Source organism: Scyliorhinus torazame, chromosome 6, assembly GCF_047496885.1.
Source record: "Scyliorhinus torazame isolate Kashiwa2021f chromosome 6, sScyTor2.1, whole genome shotgun sequence".
NCBI lineage: Eukaryota > Metazoa > Chordata > Chondrichthyes > Carcharhiniformes > Scyliorhinidae > Scyliorhinus > Scyliorhinus torazame.
In genome coordinates this window covers 327,221,750-327,245,534 of record NC_092712.1, presented here as the reverse complement: position 1 = coordinate 327,245,534, position 23,785 = coordinate 327,221,750, and the positions used below count along the sequence as shown (strand labels likewise).

General features: G+C 47.2%; 1 protein-coding gene across 4 annotated transcripts in view; it reads left to right on the top strand.

Moving 5' to 3' along the window:
- LOC140425636 (uncharacterized) overlaps positions 1 to 20,666 on the top strand; it is a 162,858-nt gene extending 142,192 nt beyond the window's left edge. For 3 of the 4 annotated variants that reach the window (XM_072510149.1, XM_072510146.1, XM_072510150.1), the window contains one exon: positions 19,240 to 20,666. In XM_072510149.1, coding sequence (XP_072366250.1) covers positions 19,250 to 19,975 — 726 coding nt within the window. In that variant the 5' untranslated portion in view covers positions 19,240 to 19,249 and the 3' untranslated portion in view covers positions 19,976 to 20,666. Of the gene's footprint in view, positions 1 to 1,527; positions 1,717 to 19,239 lie in introns of those variants that run through there. The other variant, XM_072510148.1, reaches the window with a different exon arrangement.
- Positions 20,667 to 23,785: the final 3,119 nt, after the last annotated feature.

Sequence of the window (23,785 nt, the reverse complement as noted above, 5' to 3'; positions counted from 1 at the left end):
CACCTGGCGCTCGTTTTCAGTGATATTGTTTGCCCGGAAATAGTAACGCATCCGTTGTGCATACTGGTTCCAGCTTTCCAGCGCAGCATCAAAAACATCCAAACTTCCGTACAGAGGCATGGTGTAATAGAAAACAACTTCCAACCTGTATCCAACAAAAGTCCAGGGAGGTGGCTTCAGCAGTGTAGACAGCTATTCACTTTTACCTTCGGCGCCAGTTTTGTGAGGGCCACGAAGAATCCAGCACGAGTTTTAAGGATACAAAGTAATAACATTTATTTACAATAACATATATACAACAGCAGCAGCAACTTCCCTTACTGCACACTCCTTCCTGCTGGTTTCAAACTAGCCAGCTTTATTTATACATGGAGTTTACTAATGGTTTCTCCGCCCCCCTCATTGGGGAAGCTCAAACTCCCACAGGATTGTGGGATTGTCATTGAAAGGGGGGTATGAACGATTCTCCGGTTCACCAGCAGCGTATTCCTCGGACGTGCGCTATTCGCTGGCGGTGGGATTCTATCTTCCCTTCGCGTGTCAATGGGGTTTCCCATTGAAGCCCCCCCATGACACTGAGAAAGCCGCAGGCGGGGGTGCGTCCAGCAGGAAGTGAATCACATGGCTGGGCAATTCCAGCCCAGGTCTGGGACTCAGTCAAAAAAACGGTGGGAAACTGCCGCCAAACTCACCCAAAACGACACTTGGCAGATTTGGGCCCTTGGTCGGGTTTTGAGGTAACCCATTATCTCAGCCAATCATCGCTGTTGATTGGTCCAGAACTGTCTTTTAGATACTGATGAATATTTTTTTTTAAAGCAATTTTTACCTATTTAATATAATTATTTAGTTATTATCAGTTCTGAGAATAATGGTTAGCATTTGTTTAAATTAGTTTCATAAAATGATCAGAAGGATGGACCAATTGAAAATATCCACTTTCGTCTATATTTCCTGTATTTCTGTAACCTCCGAACTGGTCTGATTCAGTTTAATTTTCTGTCCTTCCACCTTGATATTTTGGTTAATGCAGCTATTCTGACATTCGGAACTATTTCCCCACCTCCCAATGCCCAGGCCTATTGTGTTCCAGAGCTAGTTTCTGGGAGTGAGGACTAGCCTCAGGTACGAAGGTGCCATCAAGACGAAACTGTCATCTGGAGCAATGCACGAAAGAGGCAAAGTGAGAACAGCTGCGCTAAAGAGTCAAACAGCCTTGACAAGGGGAAAATTGAATACATTTTGAGCCTCGAGTCAACCTTATTGAGCCAGAGCAGAAGGAGAGTTCCTGCTTTTTACAGACACGCTTTCTGTTCATGCACAATGTCCAGAGCCTTTGGTAATCTACCCCAGAATCGTCCATATGTTTAACCAATTAGATGCTGATTCCACCCTCTGTGATGTGGGCGGGCAACATATATATAAATAGACAGCTGGCTGCTGCTTTCTGCAAAGATTCTGTGTACAACTGTGGGCAGGATGTGGGTGCTGACACAATTCCTTTCAACAGTCAGTCATATGAGCTGAACGAGTGCTGCAGGAAGGTGGTTGCATTGCCTTGACTCTGGGTGGCTTCTGTGGAACCCAGTTAACAGAGACAGTGTGATTTCTTCACCGTCATTGTTTGTAGAACAATTTCCTTCTACATCCCAAGTCCATTGTGGTGTTTTCCAAACGTGATTACACTGAGGGTGAGCTGTTCGCTTTCAAGACCTGGTACGTTTGTTTATCTGTTTGCTGTAACTGTTGTTAGCTTTTGCTTACTGATGTCAGAAGTCAAATTGTTATGGAAAAGTACAGATTTTTGACAATGTTCTGAGTAGCTTATAGTGTTAATAGATTTGAAAGATTTCTCAAAGAATTTAAGGGAAGAGAAAAAAACGAAAACTTGCGATGCACTGATCACAGACAGTATGTGTTCAGTATCGCTAGTATAACTCTTCCTCAGAAGCAGTGGAGGCAGGGTCATGGTATATGTTTATGGTGGAAGTAGTTAGATTCTTGTTGGCCAATGGAATCAAAAGGGGGAGATAGGAATGCGGAATTGGAAACACAAATGGATCAGCCATGATGTTATTGAATAGCAGAGCAGATTCGATGGGCTGAATGGCCTGCTTACTTCTCCTGCTATTCTGTATGTTTGTATAACGCTAAACCGACATCGAGTTAGATATTGTCCTTGGATGTTATTTATAGTGTAATGATGCTGAATTGCAATTGGGCAGCTGCTGCATTTACTGCATCAAATTATTTTGTCTTTAACATCAGAGTCTTTCTTCAGATAGTTTTACAGTTCTTCCAATTGTGTAAGGTAATAGTGACAGGCATTTTTATATTCCTGTTTTGAAATATTTAAAGTATTTGCCAATATATCATTTTTATAAAGACCCATTTGTAAGCATCTTAACTATCTGAGACAGGTTGGTAGTCATTAGTTTTGCAAGATAACATTTTGTTATTTGGTGCTTGTTGGTCAAACATCTTCAACCAGATTGCTAAAATCTCAAATATAATAAAAGCAGAAACAGCTTGGAATACTGTTTCACAGGCAGCATCTGTGAAGAGAGAAACAGAGTTAGAGCCCGGGACATTTCACTCCTATTTGTGGTGGACATGTTTCACAGTGTAGACATCACAAACCCACAAGGAGATCTGACGCATATTTCCCAGTGATATAAATTCAGATGCAATTGTTCTTTCTCCTGTCAGTGGCCGGCTGCAATTCCCACTGTGAAACATCATTGGAATAAATTTTCAAATCATTATCAGGCCCGTACGCCAGAATCAAACCCCCATGTCGAATTTAACTCCCACAGCAGCGTAATGTGCAACAGGCCTCAGAAAGTAAAACTCTGAGGGAAGCCACGGGAGGTGAATGCTCTCTAGCTGGTGCAGTGCTCACTCAGTGGCTGCACATTGTGGGTGGGAGGAACGTCGCAGGCAATTCTGCCGTGCGATGCCAGGGTTGAATGAACGGTTGAAGGGAGGGAAGGGAACCTGGGGCAGTCCTCGGTTTGGCAGCGATGACTTCCCAGCAGATTCCTCTTCCTCGCTGTGCACAGGAGCCACCTTTATATATGACGGTCAGATTATGAAGTGCTGAGGTGATGGTGGGAGGGGTGAATTAGAGACCCCCCCCCTCCCCACCCCCACCCTAGCGATCTGACGTGAAACCTGTACTTCTGCATTTTTCTAAACAAAGTGCCGCCTCAGACGTAATGCCATTTACTCCGTCCGGAATCAGATTTTCCAGATTTCTGGGATTATTCTGCCCAAGATTCCATGTTGATGACCTTGTTGCTACAATCTGAGGTTCTTCTACATTTAAAATGATATAGTGTAGATTTATTTGTTCTTAAGGGCAGCACGGTAGCATTGTGGATAGCACAATTGCTTCACAGCTCCAGGGTCCCAGGTTCAATTCCGGCCTCGGGGGACTGTCTGTGCGGAGTCTGCACGTTCTCCCCGTGTCTGCGTGGGTTTCCTCCGGGTGCTCCGGTTTCCTCCCACAGTCCAAAGATGTGCAGGTTGGGTGGATTGACCACACAAAATTGCCCCTTAGTGTCCATAAACATTCAAACCCTCCACCACTGATGAACAGTGGCAGCCGTGTACACGATGCACTGCAGTAACTCACCAAAGTTCCTCAGGCAGCACCTTTCAAACCCACAACCTCTACCATCTAGAAGGACAAGAGCAGCAGATACCTGGAACCCCACCACCTGGAGGTTCCCCTCCAAGTCACTCACCACCCTGACTTGGAAATATATCAGCCGTTTCTTTGCTGTTGCTGGGGCAACATCCTGGATCTCCGTCCCTAACAGCACTATGGGTGTACCTACACCTCAGGGACTGCGGCGGTTCAAGAAGGCAACAAGGGATGGATAATAAATGCTGACCTAACCAACGACGCCCACAGCTTGTAAATGAATTTCTGGGTTATGGAGATGGGGCGGGGGAGTGGGCCTAGTTAGGGTGCTCTTTCAGAGGGTCGGTGCAGACTCGGTGACCAAATGGCCTTCCTGCACTGTAGGGATTCTAGGATTCAACGTTGAAGACCTTCCAAAAAATTATTTCATGTTCGAAACAAAATCCATAACTTCACTGATATTAAAACAGTGAAAATTCATCAAGTAAACTCTGTTTCTGTTTGTGTTTCTAGTGTGACTGAGCTGAACGTAACAGCTTTGTTCTGTATAATGTGTATCTCTATTTCACAATGCTGGTTGCAGCAAGGAATAATGAACTGGACGACAACAGCCAGAGATTGTTTTCCAATTTCCTGAAGAATGTTTCATCTAACCTGTAATGTTTATTTTGGCGAATAGACTTCCCCAAAGCTTTTGAGCTTTTAAAGTTAAAAGAAGAAAATGGGGTTTCCCTCATTTTTACAGGACCTTGCCTCAGATAGCTGAACAGCAGAATGAAGAAAGTCCATCTTCATTCCTAAAACATTCTTTCATTCATTCACCTGATTTAGGTGTTGCTGTCAAGGTCTGCATGTTGCCTGTTTTGAACAACTAAGTATTCCTGGGGCATTAAGAGGGGAGTTACACATTGCTGTGGGCCTGGAGTCACATGTAGACCAGATTGGGTTCGGACAGCAGATTTCCTTCCCTAAGCAACATGAATGAATCAAATGGGTTTTTGTATCAATCTGCTGGTTACATGGTCATAATTTCAGAGACTAGAGGCTGGATTCTCCGCTGGCGGGATGCTCCGTTTTGCCGGCAGCTCGGGGGTTTCCCGACGGCGTGGGGCTGCCCCCCAATGGGAAATCCCATTGACCGGCCGGCGTAACGGAGCATCCGCCGGCGGGGTGAAACAGAAATGTTGTTTCCCATTGAGGGGCAGTCCCACGACGTCGCGAAACTCCCGAGCTGCCGGGAAAACGCCGAAACCTGAAAGCGGAGATCCAGCAGTAGATTTTTATTCCAGATTTAATTAATTAATTGACTTGAAATTCTCCAGCTGACATGATTTGATTTGAAGTTTTGTTTTAGGATCGTTAATCTTGGATTCTGGAAAACACATCTCGTCAATTCACCACAATGCTACAGTACCACCCTGACTGAATCAGGTGGCAGTCAGCATGCTGCCATTAGCTTCAGACATTGATCAGGAGGAAGAGAGTCCAACCCCTGATCACTGTGACCTTGGTTGGTTGTTTGTATTTGTGGATGCAATGTGATGAAAAATATCTGCCAACATTAGAATTATATTTCAGTCAGGGCTTAATGTAGGGAAGGCATGGCAGAGAGTAAACTGGTGGGAAAATGGCGTTAGAGACATTGGCCCTGATATTTATGGAGAGGTGCGTTTTCTGCATTTTCACTTACCCTTCCCTAATACCTGCTGCCTCAGACAAAAATGTTTAAAGCAGTAGCTTCCTCTTTTTCAGAACAGAAAGTACTTAGCTGCTTTTAATGTGGTGAGTACATGTACACAGCAAGAGTGTGGTTAACATCAAAGCAGGGAATGGAGATGCATTCAAGCCTGAAGAGAAGGATAGATCAACAATCCACCAAGCATCTTGCTCTGGAGTAATAATACTATCAATCGCTGGTTAATGCTTTTTGTTGCTGTGAAAAATGGAATGGAAGATTTGCATTTCAAAGACTGTCAAGGAATTTGAAGCCCATTGACGTGTACTTGGCTTTGCAAGATGCCTCTGACACTTGTAACAGCTGCTGCTTTAAAGAATAATGTATCAGGTAGCAGATATTAGGGAACGGTGAGTGAAAACGGAATGATCATTTACTCCACTGACTGGACAGCTCTTCAGCTTTTGCCGGGAAGGGGTGGTAACTGATGCCCGTCTCTGTCAGGGGGTCTCTAATGGGTGGGACTGGGGGGATCTTGGGGGGTGTCAGGCAGGTGGGGCAGGTGGCGTTATGGAGAGGAAGGGGGTCTTTCGATGGGATACCTCAGTTATGCATTGACCCCCTTAGGTCATCTTGGGGTCCACCACCTTAGCGCCATGCTTGGTAAAATGTGCACCAAATCCCAATGGGAGGATTTCCCACTGTGACGGTTGGTGCATAATGGAAGGAGGGAGGGGATGGTGTGTGGATATTCGGTTATTTTAGCCGATTAATCAGATTCAAATGGGTGAAGATGACTGATTTGCATCTCACTGCCGCCATCACTATTGGCCGGGAACTGAAGCATCAAAATGGGATTGGTAGCCATCTGTGGGGGGTCCCTGTGGGAGTCCCTTCAGTTAGGTAGCCTCTTTGGGGGGTCTAAGTGGGGGGTCCTGCAGTTAGGGGTCCCGGAAGTGGGTCTCCCTATTAAAGGGATTCCTGGGAGGGGCTGTAATAGGGGGACTGGTAGAGTAGGGGTGGGCAGGTAGTGCATGGTGGTGGTGGTGGTGGGGGCGGGGGGGTGCCCTCAGATGGACTTTGGGGACAACTCCCTCAAGAATTGCCTCCTTAGCTGACCTCAAGGTCCACCACACCAGAGCCACGCTGGTGATTACCAAAAGTGCACCGTCCCCACGCCCTGGGGACTGGAGAATCATGGAGCACCGGAGATCGGCTGGGCCCATCAGATGGATGGAAATGAATCATTAAGACACATTTTCATTTATTTACACGTCCCGCTGGCAGGTGATCATGAACCTTGAACTGGGGTTCGGAACATCGCGTACGTGCGCCGATCCCGATCTCCCCCCATCCCATTGGGAAAAGGGCTTTGGGCATCGCGGGATGGAGAATCCAGCCCAGTATTTCCTGAATAAAGCTCTTGGACTGAATTCTCCGCCGGCGGGATGCTCCATTTTGCCGGCAGCCCGGGGGTTTCCCGGCGGCGTGGGGCTGCCCCCCAATGGGAAACCCCATTGACCGGCCGATGTAACGGAGAATCCCGCCGGCGGCTGAACCAGAAATCTGGCGGGGCCGCGAATCGAGCCCCTTATTTATGTTGAATCTCTACAACCTTCTGAAGTCAATCCTGCAAACACCGCAGAGCTGATTGAGGTGTTCAGAATGACGAGGGACATAGACAGGAAGAAAGGTTTCCCCTTCGTACACGGGTCAATGAGCAGGGGTCTGAGATTTAAGTTCAGGGGCAGAAGACTTAGAGGGGATTTTAGGAAAAACCTTTCACCCAGGGGAGGTGGCAATCTGGAGCTCGCTTTCTGAGAGGCTGGTAGAGGCAGGAACGTAGAACATAGAACAGTACAGCACAGTACAGGCCCTTCGGCCCACGATGTTGTGCCGACCACTGATCCTAATCTAAGATCAACCTATCCTACACCCCTTTAATTTACTGCTGTGCATGTGCCTGTCCAAGAGTCACTTAAATGTCCCTAATGACTCTGACTCCACCACCTCTGCTGGCCGTGCATTCCACACACCCACCACTCTCTGTGTAAAGAACCTCTGACATCTCCCTATACCCTCCTCCAATCACCTTAAAATTATGTCCCCTCGAGACAGCCATTTCCACCCTGGGGAAAAGTCTCTGACTATCCACTCTATCCATGCCTCTCATCACCTTGTACACCTCTATTAAGTCACCTCTCTGCCTTCTTCGCTCCAGTGAGAAAAGCCCTAGCTCCCTCAACCTTTCTTCATAAGACATGCCCTCCAGTCCAGGCAGAATCCTGGTAAATCTTCTCTGTACCCTCTCCAAAGCATCCACATCCTTCCTATAATGAGGTGACCAGAACTGGACACAATGGCCGGAATTCTCCAAAAATGGGGATATGTCCCCACACCTGCTGAAAACGGTCGGGAATCACTCCAGATTTTTTTCAAAAAGTCCGGAATGATTCTCCGGTTTTAAGAGGGATAGCAGGGCCCCGGCATGCGGAACGCAGCTCCTGCTGCCGATAAGGGGCCCTCCACTTCCGGCCATTTTCGCGCCGGCCCCCGTGCAACATGGCGGAGCCACACAGCGGGCTAGCGCCGGAAGAAGATGGCCCCCCCCCCCCGGACCATGCGCGCCTGCCAATCGGTAGCCCCCGCTCGTGGACCTGGAGGTCATGCAGCCCCCCCCCCCCGGAGTCTGATCCCCCCCGCTCCCTCCACCAGGACGGCCAGCGCGGCCGCGAGTCCATGCTCCCGCCGGGTGGAACCAGGCTGGAACCATGCCGGCATGAATTCGGCTGGTCGAACGCGAAGAATCACCGTGAGAGCCTATTTCAACGGCCCCCGACCGGCGCCGCAGGTCTGAGACCCCATTCACCGCCCCCGCACTGAACTCGGAGAAACCCGCCCAATATTCCAAGTGTGGTTTAACTAGGGTTTATAAAGCTGCAGCAAAACCTCGCGGCTCTTAAACTCAATCCCCCTGTTACTGAAAGCCAACACACCATACGCCTTCTTAACAACACTATCAACCTGGGTGGCAACTTTGAGGGATCTATGTACGTGGACCCCAAGATCCCTCTGTTCCTCCACACTTCCAAGATTCCTGCCTTTATCCCTGTATTCAGCATTCAAATTCGACCTTGCAAAATGAATCACTTCACATTTATCTAGGTTGAACTTCATCTGCCACTTCTCAGCCCAGCTCTGCATCCTGCCAATGTCCTGTTGTAACCTGCAACAACCCTCAACACTATCTACAACTCCCCCAACCTTCGTGTCATCGGCAAACTAACTAACCCACCCTTCCACTTCCTCATCTAAGTCATTTATAAAAACCACAAAGAGCAGAGGTCCCAGAACAGATCCCTGCGGGTCACCACTGGTCACCGACCTCCTGGCGAAATCCATTCCATCCACTACCACTCACTGTCTTCTTTCGGCCAGCCAATTCTGTATCCAGACAGCCACATTTCCCTGTATCCCATGCCCCCTAACTTTCTGAATGAGCCTACCATAGGGAGAGAGAGCAATTAAACACGTGGCTACAGGGATGGTGCAGGCGGGAGGGATTCAGATTTCTGGATAACTGGGGCTCTTTCTGGGGAAGGTGGGACCTCTACAGACAGGATGGTCTACATCTGAACCTGCGGGGCACAAATATCCTAATGGGGGAGATTTGTTAGTGCTCTTTGGGGGGGTTTAAACTAATGCAGCAGGGGCATGGGAACCTGGATTGTAGTTTTAGGGTAAGGGAGAATGAGAGTATAGAGGTCAGGAGCTCAGATTTGACGTCGCAGGAGGGGGCCAGTGTTCAGGTAGGTGGTTTGAAGTGTGTCTACTTCAATGCCAGGAGTATACGAAATAAGGTAGGGGAACTGGCAGCATGGGTTGGTACCTGGGACTTCGATGTTGTGGCCATTTCGGAGACATGGATAGAGCAGGGACAGGAATGGATTTTGCAGGTTCCGGGGTTTAGGTGTTTTAGTAAGCTCAGAGAAGGAGGCAAAAGAGGGGGAGGTGTGGCGCTGCTAGTCAAGAGCAGTATTACGGTGGCGGAGAGGATGCTAGATGGGGACTCATCTTCCGAGGTAGCATGGGCTGAGATTAGAAACATGAAAGGAGAGGTCACACTGTTGGGAGTCTTCTATAGGCCTCCAAATAGTTCTAGGGATGTAGAGGAAAGGATGGCGAGGATGATCCTGGATAAGAGCGAAAGTAACAGGGTAGTTATTATGGGGGACTTTAACTTTCCAAATATTGACTGGAAAAGATATAGTTCGAGTACATTAGATGGGTCGTTTTTTGTACAGTGTGTGCAGGAGGGTTTCCTGACACAGTTTGTTGACAGGCCAACAAGAGGCGAGGCCACATTGGATTTGGTTTTGGGTAATGAACCAGGCCAGGTGTTGGATTTGGAGGTAGGTGAGCACTTTGGGGACAGTGACCACAATTCGGTGACGTTTACGTTAAGGATGGAAAGGGATAAGTATACACCGCAGGGCAAGAGTTATAGCTGGGGGAAGGGAAATTATGATGCCATTAGACGTGACTTGGGGGGGATAAGGTGGAGAAGTAGGCTGCAAGTGTTGGACACACTGGATAAGCGGAGCTTGTTCAAGGATCAGCTACTGCGTGTTCTTGATAAGTATGTACCGGTCAGGCAGGGAGGAAGGCGTCGAGCGAGGGAACCGTGGTTTACCAAAGAAGTGGAATCTCTTGTTAAGAGGAAGAAGGAGGCCTATGTGAAGATGAGGTGTGAAGTTTCAGTTGGGGCGATGGATAGTTACAAGGTAGCGAGGAAGGATCTAAAGAGAGAGCTAAGACGAGCAAGGAGGGGACATGAGAAGTATTTGGCAGGAAGGATCAAGGAAAACCCAAAAGCTTTCTATAGGTATGTCAGGAATAAGCGAATGACTAGGGAAAGAGTAGGGCCAGTCAAGGACAGGGATGGGAAGTTGTGTGTAGAGTCTGAAGAGATAGGCGAGATACTAAATGAATATTTTTCGTCAGTATTCACTCAGCAAAAAGACAATGTTGTGGAGGAGAATGCTGAGCTCCAGGTAAATAGATTAGATGGCATTGAGGTACGTAGGGAAGAGGTGTTGGCAATTCTGGACAGGCTGAAAATAGATAAGTCCCCGGGACCTGATGGGATTTATCCTAGGATTCTCTGGGAGGCCAGGGAAGAGATTGCTGGACCATTGGCTTTGATTTTTATGTCATCATTGGCTACAGGAATAGTGCCAGAGGACTGGAGGATAGCAAATGTGGTCCCTTTGTTCAAAAAGGGGAGCAGAGACAACCCCGGCAACTATAGACCGGTGAGCCTCACGTCTGTAGTGGGTAAAGTCTTGGAGGGGATTATAAGAGACAAGATTTATAATCATCTAGATAGGAATAATATGATCAGGGATAGTCAGCATGGCTTTGTGAAGGGTAGGTCATGCCTCACAAACCTTATCGAGTTCTTTGAGAAGGTGACTGAACAGGTAGACGAGGGTAGAGCAGTTGATGTAGTGTATATGGATTTCAGCAAAGCGTTTGATAAGGTTCCCCACGGTAGGCTATTGCAGAAAATACGGAGGCTGGGGATTGAGGGTGATTTAGAGATGTGGATCAGAAATTGGCTAGCTGAAAGAAGACAGAGGGTGGTGGTTGATGGGAATTGTTCAGAATGGAGTTCAGTCACAAGTGGAGTACCACAAGGATCTGTTCTGAGGCCGTTGCTGTTTGTCATTTTTATCAATGACTTAGGGAAGGCGCAGAAGGGTGGGTGAGTAAATTTGCAGACGATACTAAAGTCGGTGGTGTTGTCGACAGTGTGGAAGGAAGTAGCAGGTTACAGAGGGATATAGATAAGCTGCAGAGCTGGGCTGAGAGGTGGCAAATGGAGTTTAATGTAGAGAAGTGGGAGGTGATTCACTTTGGAAGGAATAACAGGAATGCGGAATATTTGGCTAATGGTAAAGTTCTTGGAAGTGTGGATGAGCAGAGGGATCTAGGTGTCCATGTACATAGATCCCTGAAAGTTGCCACCCAGGTTGATAGGGTGGTGAAGAAGGCCTATGGAGTGTTGGCCTTTATTGGTAGAGGGATTGAGTTCCGGAGTCAGGAGGTCATGTTGCAGCTGTACAGAACTCTGGTACGGCCGCATTTGGAGTATTGCGTACAGTTCTGGTCACCGCATTATAGGAAGGACGTGGAGGCTTTGGAGCGGATGCAGAGGAGATTTACCAGGATGTTGCCTGGTATGGAGGGAAAATCTTATGAGGAAAGGCTGATGGACTTGAGGTTGTTTTCGTTGGAGAGAAGAAGGTTAAGAGGAGACTTAATAGAGGCATACAAAATGATCAGGGGGTTGGATAGGGTGGACAGTGAGAGCCTTCTCCCGTGGATGGAAATGGCTGGCACGAGGGGACATAACTTTAAACTGAGGGGTAATAGATATAGGACAGAGGTCAGAGGTAGATTCTTTACGCAAAGAGTAGTGAGGCCGTGGAATGCCCTACCTGCAATAGTAGTGAACTCGCCAACATTGAGGGCATTTAAAAGTTTATTGGATAAACGTATGGATGATAATGTTATAGTGTAGGTTAGATGGCTTTTGTTTCGGTGCAACATCGTGGGCTGAATGGCCTGTACTGCGCTGTATTATTCTATGTTCTATGTTCTAACCTTATCAAATGCCTTACTGAAATCTAGATACACCACATCCACTGCCCGACCTTCATCAACGTGACTCGTCACATCCTCAAAGAATTCAATGAGGCTTGTGAGGCATGACCTGCCCCTCACAAAGCCATGCTGACTATCTTTAATCAAATTTTGTTTTTCTAAATAATCATAAATCCTATATCTCAGAATCCTTATAGTATTTTGCTCACCACAGACGTAAGACTGACTGGTCTGTAATTCCCAGGGATTTCCCTCTTCCCTCAAAATATTGAAGAAATATTTAGATTACGGGCCTAGTGCTGGAAAATGGGATTCGGGTAGATCGGTGCTTGATGGCAGGCACAGACACGATGGGCAAAGAGCCTCTTTCGTTGATGTGAAACTCTATCACTCCATGACTATGATAATGACCGTCTCAGAATAAGGGGTAGATCATTTAGGATTGAGATAAGGAAGAATGTCTTCACTTAGAGGCTGGTGAATCTTTGGAATTCTTTGTCCGAAAGGGCAGTGGGACTCAGTGGCCGGGATTCTCCAATCCCACGGCCAAGTTCTGATGCCAGTGTGAAAAGCGGCGCAAGCCATTTTGGCGTCAACGGGCCTCAAGTGTCAGGTATTCACCCCTTCCTAGGGGGCTAGTAGGGCGTCGGAGTGGTAACCGCTGCTCCGGCGCCCGAAAGCCGGTGCGCCACGGTCAGCGCGAGTCCGCGCATGCGCGTGGGTTCCTGTCTCCGCTTCGGTCCCCGGGCAATATAACGGAGTACTACAGGAAAGAGGCCCCTGACTGGCACGGTGGCAATCCCACGGGCACCCAAAAATCGGCGGGCCGGCGTCAGAGCGGCGTGGCGCGATTCTCACGCCTTCATGGTGATTCTCCAACCCGGCGTGGGGGCGGTGAATCCCAGTCAGTATGTTCAAGACTGAGATTGATAAATTTCTACAAATTAAAATCATCAAGGGATTCGGGAAAGTGCAGGAAAATGAGCTCTGATCTGATTGGAGACCGAGCGCAGGCTCAAAGGGCTGATGTCTTATTATGTTCTTATGTAGAAGCTGGAAAGAATGGCTGTGTGTATCCTGTTAAATCCAACAGCGCTTAACTTCATTCATATATTTCTTTTACATTTCTGCCAGGCAGCCTAGCTGGTCGGCAAGTAATCCTAGATTTCAGCAACCAGCTGGCAAGCCTTGGAGGCAGAAGGCAGAGATCCGGAGGGAAGAGAGAGGGCGCAATCAGGGGGGGTTGAGAGACTGAAAAGGGCAGAGGCCACAATCAGTGGCAGAAGCTTTTTTGAGAATCCAGAGGGAGCATTTCTGTAGTTCCTGGCTGAACTACAAGTGTGCTGATAGAGGCAGCTAATGTGTGTGGAGCTGACACCTGCCAATCCCTTTTACTCCATGGTATCATGATCCTGGGACCTGGTCAGTGCAGCTCCAATTTACACAGAGATCCAGATTTAATCTCGCACCCATCTCTCCGCAGAGGGACATTCGCCGGGGGGGGGGGGGGGGGGGGGGGGCTCCCTCGTTCAAAAGCACTCGGTGTCTGATTGAGGGATTTAGCATCAGAGAGCGGGAGACACTGAACCCACTCCTCATGGTGCCGATTCCCCCTCACCACCTCATGACCTCCATCCCACAAACCCCAATCTTGCCGTCACTTACCTGTGCCTGAGTCCCTCCTTGATCCGAGGCTTCGAGACCCTAACCCTAACCCTAATGCAGCAGCCATTGCCTCCATTGTAGTGCTGCTGAGTTCAGAAGTGTTGATCTTTCAGTGACAATTACAAGGGGGCACAATTTCAAGTTGAGGGGGGAATAGGTTCAGTGGCGATGTGCAGGGTAAGTTTTTTACACAAAGGGTGGTGGTGGCCTGGAATGCACTGCCAAGTGAGATGGTTGAGACAGATACGTTAGCGACCTTTAAAACTTACCTGGATATGCACATGAACAGATGGGATCTAAAAGGATACAGGTGGTTGGCCTGGAGAGGACACGTGACCGTGCCTTGGAGGGCCGAAGGGCCTGTTCCTGTGCTGTGCTTTGTTTCATCTTTCTGATAATTTCTAATTTTCAATACATTTTGATTAGAGTTTCTATCTCCATAATAAGCAGGTTCCATGGTTTTTTCTTTGGGTATATTGAGTGGGAGATCACATCCCCTTCTCCAAACTACTCCATTTTACCTTCTATTAAAGGAGACAGTTTAAAACATAACCATTTTACTAAGTCCATCATTCATAACAGCTTGTGCAGTGGATTAAGGTCATGTTCCAAGTTCTTCCATTGTTAAACTCCAGCGAACCGCTCCCACCCCTCGTGGTTAGTTTGGCGGGGGTCGGGGAAGGGTGGTTATGATTGAGGTCATTGAGCAAGTAGTCAGCTGAATAGAAACCTATCTCAGTGGCCTATAGATTAAGAAAACAGACATTAATAAAATATTACAAACTGGCAAAGTGATAAAGTGTAATTTTTTGGAAATTTGTGAAATATTTAATGGCTAATAAAATGTAAAGTGGACATTTTGGGGGTGTGAGAGGTTTTCAGTGCTGAATTGTCTATATTTTATCTCCAGTTCTGCCCACCACACGTACATGTGAGCCAAAGTTAAGAGTTGGCTTGAGGTAAAGTCCAGCTGGAAGGCAAGATGTAATTTGGACAGGGTTACACTGATATAACCAAGTTCCCACCTAAAGTCATGCATTTCTGTTCTTATTTTGGATAATTACTTCTTTTATATTTTTATGTTTAATTGAGGAGAGAGGAGAGTTGGTCAAAGAGCAGGATTTTCTTTACAATATAGATTGAGGAGGTGGAATTTCAGTAGGTGGGTGTAATCACCACATTACATGCACCCACCCATACATTCCATCATTAATGTCAACAGAGTGATTTAGAGCGATTTGGCTTGAAAATATGACAAAATGATCAGAGGAGGAAGTAAAGCTTTGTGGAGTGGAAATGCATGCAGACTTTGTAGACTCCCCTTGTTCAAGAAGGGGAGTAGAGACAACCCAGGTAACGAGACCAGTAAGCCTTACTTCTGTTGTGGGCAAAGTCTTGGAAAGGATTATAAGAGATAGGATTTATAATCATCTAGAAAGAAATAATTTGATTAGGGATAGTCAACACGATTTTGTGAAGGGTAGGTCGTGCCTCACAAACCTTATTGAGTTCTTTGAGAAGGTGATCAAACAGGTGGACAAGGGTAAAGCAGTTGATGTGGTGCATATGGATTTCAGTAAAGCGTTTGATAAGGTTCTCCATGGTAGGCTATTGCAGAAAATACGGTGGCTTGGGATTGAGGGTGATTTAGCGGTTTGGATCAGAAATTGGCTAGCTGGAAGAAGACAGAGGGTGGTTGATGGGAAATGTTCAGCCTGGAGTTCAGTTACTAGTGGTGTACCACAAGGATCTGTTTTGGGGCCACTGCTGTTTGTTATTTTTGTAAATAACCTGGAGGAGGGCGTAGAAGGATGGGTGAGTAAATTTGCGGATGACACTAAAGTCGGTGGAGTTGTGGACAGTGTGGAAGGAAGTTGCAGGTTACAGAGGGACATAGATAAGCTGCAGAGCTGGGCCGAGAAATGGCAAATGGAGTTTAATGCAGAAAAGTGTGAGGTGATTCATTTTGGAAGGAGTAACAGGAATACAGAGTACTGGGCTAATGGTAAGATTCTTAGTAGTGTGGATGAGCAGCGAGATCTCGATGTCCATGTACATAGATCCCTGAAAGTTGCCACCCAGGTTGAGAGGGTTGTTAAGAAGACGTACGGTGTGTTAGCTTTTATTGGTAGAGGGATTGAGTTTCGGAGCCATGAGGTCATGTTGCAGCTGTACAAAACTCTGGTGCGGCCGCATTTGGAGTATTGCGTGCAGTTCTGGTTGCCGCATTATAGGAAGGATGTGAAAGCATTGGAAAGGGTGCAGAGGAGATTTAACAGGATGTTGCCTGGTATGGAGGGAAGATCTTATGAGGAAAGGCTGAGGGACTTGAGGCTGTTTTCGTTAGAGAGAAGAAGGTTAAGAGGTGACTTAATTGAGGCATACAAGATGATCAGAGGATTGGATAGGGTGGACAGTGAGAGCCTTTTTCCTCAGATGGTGATGTCTAGCATGAGGGGAAATACCTTTAAATTGAGGGGAGATAGATATAAGACAGATGTCAGAGGTAGGTTCTTTACTCAGAGAGTAGTAAGGGCGTGGAATGCCCTGCCTGCAACAGTAGTGGACTCGCCAACACTAAGGGCATTCAAATGGTCATTGGATAGACACATGGACGATAAGGGAATAGTGTAGATGGGCTTTAGAGTGGTTTCACAGGTCGGCGCAACATCGAGGGTCAAAGGGCCTGTACTGCACTGGAATGTTCTATGTTCTTAAATCTCTTCGTATTTTATTCAGTGTCATTGTACACGTAAACCTAATCCGATGAAAGCTTTTGAAATTTGCTTTCTATATTTTTATTCAATTAATTTAGAAAATAAATCAAGGCAAACTGCTTGAAACTAAATAAAAATATTAAGAATGAGGGAATTTCCGCACTACCCGCCATGTGTGTAGTAGCGGCAGAGGTGGCCCCCCATTGGTCAATTGCAGAGTCTTCTGGTCCTGCCATTGTCAATGGGTTCCCCATTAAATGCAAAAATTTCCACTGGGAATCCTGCACGGGGGGGACACCAACGGTGGCTCTGGAACTCTGGAAGATCCCAGTGGCATGAATGGCCACAACATTCTGGCCCATGTCTCTGCTGCTGAGTAAACAGTAAATACAGCCTGGGACAGCACAATACTGATTCAGCACAGCGTCACTGGTCAGGGGATAACCATGCTGACCAGCTAAGGTTTGTGGGAGATAATGAAGGCATCAGAATGCAGAGCAGAGTGTTCAGAACATTTTATTCATGTTTTTGTGAAATGTCCTTTTGTGGGGGGTTAATTCCCTTATCTTGGATATTAAAATTTCAGTTACACAGGAAAAGATGATGGATTTAATTTTTGAAAACTTTATTCATGGGGCGTGGGTGTCCCTGGCTGGGCCAACATTTATTGAACTGAGTGGCTTTAAAAACCAACCACATTGCTGTGGATCTGCAGTCACCTGTTACCAGAGGGAGGCCTCAAAGAACATTTTTAAATGGTGAATAATTTAAAAAGTCTTTGGTGGTCAGATTGGATTGTGTAATTATATGATGAGAAAAGTTAATGCCAGGAAGTAAGGTTTTGTAGATCAGATGCTGGGATTCTGGAATTCGTGTTCTATTAGTAAATGCCTGCACCATCCGCAGGACATCTGAATACCACTAGACAGAGAAACTAAAACCTGTCCAAAAACTGGCAGACATCTGTTCCCCTACCTTCTCACCTCGCAACCCCCCCCCCCCCAGTCATCAACATTGGGCAAATACAATGGTTAGCACTGCTGCTTCACAGCACCAGGGTCCCAGGTTCGATTCCCCACTGGGTCACTGTCTGTGCGGAGTCTGCACGTTCTCCCCGTGACTGCGTGGGTTTACTCCGGGTGCTCCGGTTTCCTCCCACAGTCCAAAGATGTGCAGGTTAGGTGGATTGGCCATGCTAAATTGCCCCTAGGTGGGGTTACAGGGATAGGGTGGGGGATTGGGCCTTTCGGCAGGCAGGGCATTCCACGCCCTTACTACTCTCTGAGTAAAGAACCTACCTCCTTCTGCACTGTCGGCATTCAATGATTCAATGATTCTATCAGTTAAAGGGACCCCAAAGTCTCCTTTGTAAGGGGCCACTTTGAGAATTGAAAACAAAAGTAAAAATACTGCTAGATTTTCTTGTGTCCAGACCACCTGACCATGGAAAGCTCCTGTTGTCCTGACAAGACAGCCATCCACTCACCTTGCACTGGATATTAGGGAAGAGTAAGGGTGTTGTGGTGAATGTATTATGCCAATAATCCACCATTGTATCTGTATCTGTGCTATGCTGTTGCCCTTGTGGGCTCCTCCTATGGGCCATTGTATGGCATTATCCATAGGGGAACATGTTGGGGCCTGTATGGGCTCCGCCCATGGCTCCTCCCCTTGAAGGGAGGTCTTAAGAGCAGTTCTCAGTATTGGATCAGTCGCAGGCAGGCACTGTTCTAAGTTGATTAAAGCCACAGTTTACTCCTACTCCCGTCTCGGGTGACTTGATGGTCGCATCCGGTGTAGAAGCTCATGACTTACAGAATCCTTGGGTGAAATTCTCTGGTATCGGCGCGATGTCCGCCGACCGGCGCCAAAAATGGCGCAAATCGGTCCGGCATCGCGCCGCCCCAAAGGTGCGGAAGTCTCCGCATCTTGGGGGGCCAAGCCCTAACCTTGGTGCCCCGCCAGCTGGCGCGGAAATGACATTGCCGGGCGGCGCATGCGCGGGAGCGTTAGCGGCCGCTCACTGCATCCCCGGGCATGCGCTGTGGAGGGAGTCTCTTCCGCCTCCGCCATGGTGGAGACCGTGGCGAAGGCGGAAGGGAAAGAGTGCCCCCATGGCACAGGCCTGCCCACGGATCGGTGGGCCCGATCGCGGGCCAGACCACCGTGGGGGCACCCCCCGGGGCCAGATCGCCCCGCGCCCCCCCCCCCAGGACCCCAGAGCCCGCCCGCGCCGCCTTGTCCCGCCGGTAAGGTAGGTGGTTTAATCCACGCTGGCGGGACAGGCATTCTAGCAGCGGGACTTCGGCCCATCCGGGCCAGAGAATCGCGGGGGGGGGGGGCCTGCCAACCGGCGCTGCGCGATTCCCGCCCCCGCCGAATCTCTGGAGCCGGAGAATTTGGCAACCGGCGGGGGCGGGATTCACGCCAGCCCCCGGCGATTCTCCAACCAGGCGGGGGGGTCGGAGAATCTCGCCCTGTATCCCTGATCACACCTTCCTAATGATGAGGGCCATGTTGGGAATAGGTGGAGACCATTGTAAATACCTGTGCCCAAAACCATAGCTTTCCATATCCTGACCGTCCAATTGCTATGGGGATTCAAAGCAGCCTGCCGGCTTCAGGGGAGCACTGTCAGAGAATGGGGGAAGATGCAGACCAGAAAATGTTGGCAATATTCTAATCCCATTTTAAATCCTGTGACTTTTCCTTTATATTTCCATCATTAATTTATATTGGAAACTTGCGGAATTGACTTGTCCTCTTGAATTCTACTTATAATCAAGATCATTGCAATTTAAAGTTTATTGATATGAACCTGACTGTCAATGTTAGTTTTACTGAATTTTTTTTTTTTTTTGCAGAGTGTATAAAATGGGAAACACTCTGGCCAGGAAGAAGAAGAATTCTAAACTTTCCAGTGACAAAGAGGCGGATAAACTGGCTGAAGGAACAGCAGCAGATGATGGAGAAACAAATAAGGAAAAGGAGGAAGAGGCTAAAAGCACTGAAGAGGGCACAGAAGGAAACACCACATCGGACAAAGATAGTTCGGCTGCCAACAGCACGATTCAGGCTAAGGAAGAGGATAAAGAAACAGTGAAAAAAGAGGAAACTCAAAAACCTGAGGCTGAAAATCCCCCAGCTTCAGAGTCTCAGTCCACGGAACCGACTGCAGACAAGCCGACAGAACCACCCAAGGCTGCTCCTATTCCGAGCTGTGCAGACAGTGAGCCTCCAGCAGTGCCTGAGTCCAGTACTGAAGTGACGTCCACTCAGTCTTCTGAAACAGCAACATCTGTTCCTGAAAGCAAAACAGAAGAGAAATGCTCTAGTGAGGTTGAAGTGGGAGCCAAACAGACTGAGGTCTCACCTACTCTTGTGGCCCAAGAGGAAAGTAAAAAAGCAGAGTCCCAGAATTTGGACTCTGCCACAAGCACCACTGATGCCGTTTCTTCCAAGGAGACAGCAGCAGCAGCAGAAGCACCGAGCTCTACTCCAGCTGCCCCTGTAGCCTCAGACAGTGCTGCTCCAGCAGACGTCGCAGCTGCAGAGGATTCTTCAGCCATTACTGATCAAACGTTAGCTGTGCAAGAATAATGGAAGTCCCATTCGACAACTATTCACAACCTGCATTGAATTCCTACTGTACTAACGAACTTGTTTCAACTTCTTTTACCAGAAAACTCCCAAACAGATGTCCCCCATGCTGAGAAATTCCATCAGGAAATTTAAAGCTTCATTTTGAAAAATTACTGGACTTAAATATTGATGTCTGAAAATTTAGTGAATGGAAAGAAAACCTGCTCACCCAGCTGTAAGTGATGTACCTTCACTGATTCAAACAACACAAAGAATAATGGTTGTGATTCTACTGAGTGATAGTTAGTGGGACTGTGCCAAACCAATCAGATATTCAGATAGCATCTTTTTTGTTTTCCAATTTTACATCGTGAGGTACTGCTGTCAGATAAAAGTCACCATGTTCCCTTACTCATGACACATCAGAAACAATAGATTTGTTTCAAAAGCACTTCAAACTAACATACACTTCTCATTGTATGTAACCTAGAATTCTCTTGATCAGTTAATGCATGTCCGTTGTTGGTGCACCTGTAGTTCTGTTTAACAATAAGTGACAAAGAGTCTGCATTCATTGCAATTCCAGCTTCTCCTCCATAATCCATCTCCACAACAAATGTTGATAATGATGAGAATTGTAAATGGATGCATTGGAATTATACGTGATTGTATTAATGGTGCAACAGTAATAAAAATCTTGAAAAAAGAACCAGAGGTTTGAAATAATTTTTTCAGTCTCATATCTTTTTCAGTCCCCTGTTGCAGTTATATACATTGGCTTTTCTGAAAGAAGAAATAGCACGGGGTCACCGTGACAACAGCACAGCGTCACAGTGGTTAGCACAGCTCCCTCGCAACTCCAGGGTCCTGGGTTGGCATGATGGCACAGTGGTTAGCACTGCTGCCTCACAGCGCCAGGGTCCCGGGTTCAATTACAGCCTCGGGGCACTGTCTGCGCGGAGTCTGCACGTCCTCCCCGTGTGTGCGTGGGTTTCCTCTGGGTGCTCCGGTTTTCTCCCACAGTCCAAAGGTGTGCAGGTTAGGTGGATTGGTCATGCTAAATTGCCCCATAGTGTCCAGAATTGTGCAGGTTAAGTGGGGTTACAGGAATAGGGCAAGGAGTGGGCTCGGATAGGGTGCTCTTCCAGAGGGTCAGTGCTGATGTGGGGCGGGATTCTCCCCTTCCCAGCGAGGCGGGGGGTCCCGGCGGGACGGAGTGGCATGAACCACTCCGGTATCGGGCCGCCCCAAAGGTGCGGAATCCTCCGCACCTTTAGGGGCTAGGCCCACCCCTGAGTGGTTGGCGTGGAAGGCCTTTGGCGCCACGCCAGCCGGGGGGGTCGGATAATCCCGCCCGTGATGGGCCGAATCGCTCCTTCTGCACTGTAGGGATTTTATGGTTCTAATACGATTCAGTATTTCAGAGACTAACATTATCTCTTTACCTGTGTGTTGAAGCTTCAGAAATTATCTGTCAGTTTCTTGAGGAATACCACAACATTATGCGCACGATGCTTTTTACCATGTACTATATTTTGTGACTTTACAAAATGAACTAAACGTTGAAAACAATCTGTGATTTAATGCACTGCAACTACCTCATCATAATTGTCTTTTCCTCGTCTCTTGCCTCAATGTATATCAGGCAATCACCCCCCCCTCCATTTTAAATTTAACTAAACCGAGCTGAATTCCCAAGTTCACAGAATGTTCTTGGGCTGTTTGTTACTGGCTGCATCCGGATTGGCGGAGAAACATTCATTACTGCTGTTGCAATGAGAACAAATCCCAGTGTCAGCATCAACAACAAATGTTCGCCACCCCTGCTGATCCTTATCTCTGGCCTTTAATAAATGTACCTTCTCCCTTTCAGGCCCTTTGATTCGAAGGGGTTGGTGGCAGTTTCTCTGTGAGACACAGATCACAAATCTATCTCCAGACTCCCCAGCAAAACAATTCCATGGTTAGAAATACATCACTCCAATCATATAATAATAATAATCGCTTATTGTCACAAGTAGGTTTCAAATTAAGTTACTGTGAAAAGCCCCTAGTCGCCACATTCCGGCACCTGTTCGGGGAGGCCGGTACGGGAATTGAACCCGCGCTGCTGGCTTGTTCTGCATCACAACCCAGCTGTTTAGCCCACTGTGCTTCATAGGTGTTAAATTCAAAAATCTGTGCACATTGAGGGTTGCCACAAGCAATGAAAAGTGACAGGCCTGACATTGCTCTAGGTAACATTGCAAATACTGTGCCCTTCCATTTTTGCAAGGGAGTGGATAACCTCACATTTATCACCATTACACTGCATCTGTGCGCATTCACCCAGCCTGTCCAAATCCTGCTGAAGCATCTCTGCATCCTCCACACAACTCACCCTCCCACCCAACTTTGTACCATCTGCAAATTTGGAGACAATATATTTAATTCCGTCATCCAAATTAATAAAAATGTGAACAGTCAGGGTCCTCGCACAGATCCCTGTGGTACCCCACTAGTCACTGCCCACCAATTGAAAAAAGGCCCATTTATTCCAATTCTTTGATTCCTGTCTGCTAACCAGCTTTCTATCCATCTCAAGGCACTACTCATAACCCCATGCTCTTTAATCTTGCATAGTCATCTGCTGTGTGAGACCTTGTCGAAAGCCTTCTGAAAAGTCTAAATAAACCACATCCACTGGTTCTCCCTGGTCAACTCTATGAGTTACATCTTCAAAGAATTCTGGTAGATTTGTGAAGCATGATTGTGGAAAACAACCACCAATGGATCTACTATTTCTCAGGTCACTTCTGCAACTATTCCGGGATGCAGATTATCAGGCCCTGGAGATTTATCTGCCATCAATTCCATTAATTTCCTCAAAACCATTTCTTTACTAACACTAATTTCCTTCAGTTCCTCAATAAAACATGCTTCTCAGAACTTCCGGTACATTATTCATGACAGAAGCAAAGTACGAATTTAGTTCCTTTTGTGAGGGCCACGAAGAATCCAGCACAAGTTTTAAGGATACAAAGAAATAGCATTTATTTACAATACTATATATACACAACAGCAACTTCCCTTGCTGCTCACTCTTTACTGCTGGTTTCAAACTGGCCAGCTTTATTTATACAGGGAGTCTGCTAATGATTTCCCCGCCCCCCCCCCCCTCACTGGGGAAGCTCATACCCCCACAGGATTGTGGGATTGTCATTAGTCCCCAGCCAATGGTAAGCAGGCAGGTTATAGTTCCTCAGCCATTTCTTTGTTCCCTGTTATGATTTCCCCTGTTTCTGACTGGAAGGGGCCGACATTAGTTTTTATCAATCTTTTTCTCTTTACGCACTTATAGAAGCTTTTAAAGTCGGTTTTTATGTTCTCCGCTAGCTTACTTTCATATTGTACTTTCCCCTTATTCAATCTCTTGATCCACTTTTGCAGAATTTTAAAGTACTCCCACTTCTCAGGTTTTTTGCTTTTTCTTGCCAATTTGTCTGACTCTTTTAATCTCAGGGCCGGCATTGTGGCACGTAGTCAGCACTGCTGCCTCACTTGTGTTTCTTAACTCGACCCAGACAGATTCTACATTGTCTGTGTTAATATCTTTCCTCAATTTTGGATCAATATTTTATTTAATCAACAATACAACTCCACCATCTTTTCCTTTGGGGCAGCACAGTCACACAGTGGTTAGCACGATTGCTTCACAGCTCCAGTGCCTGTGTTCGATTCCCGGCTTGGGTCACTGCCTGTGTGGAGTCTGCACGTTCTCCCCGTGTGTGCGTGGGTTTCCTCCGGGTGCTCCGGTTTCCTCCTACAAGTCCCGAAAGACTTGCTGTT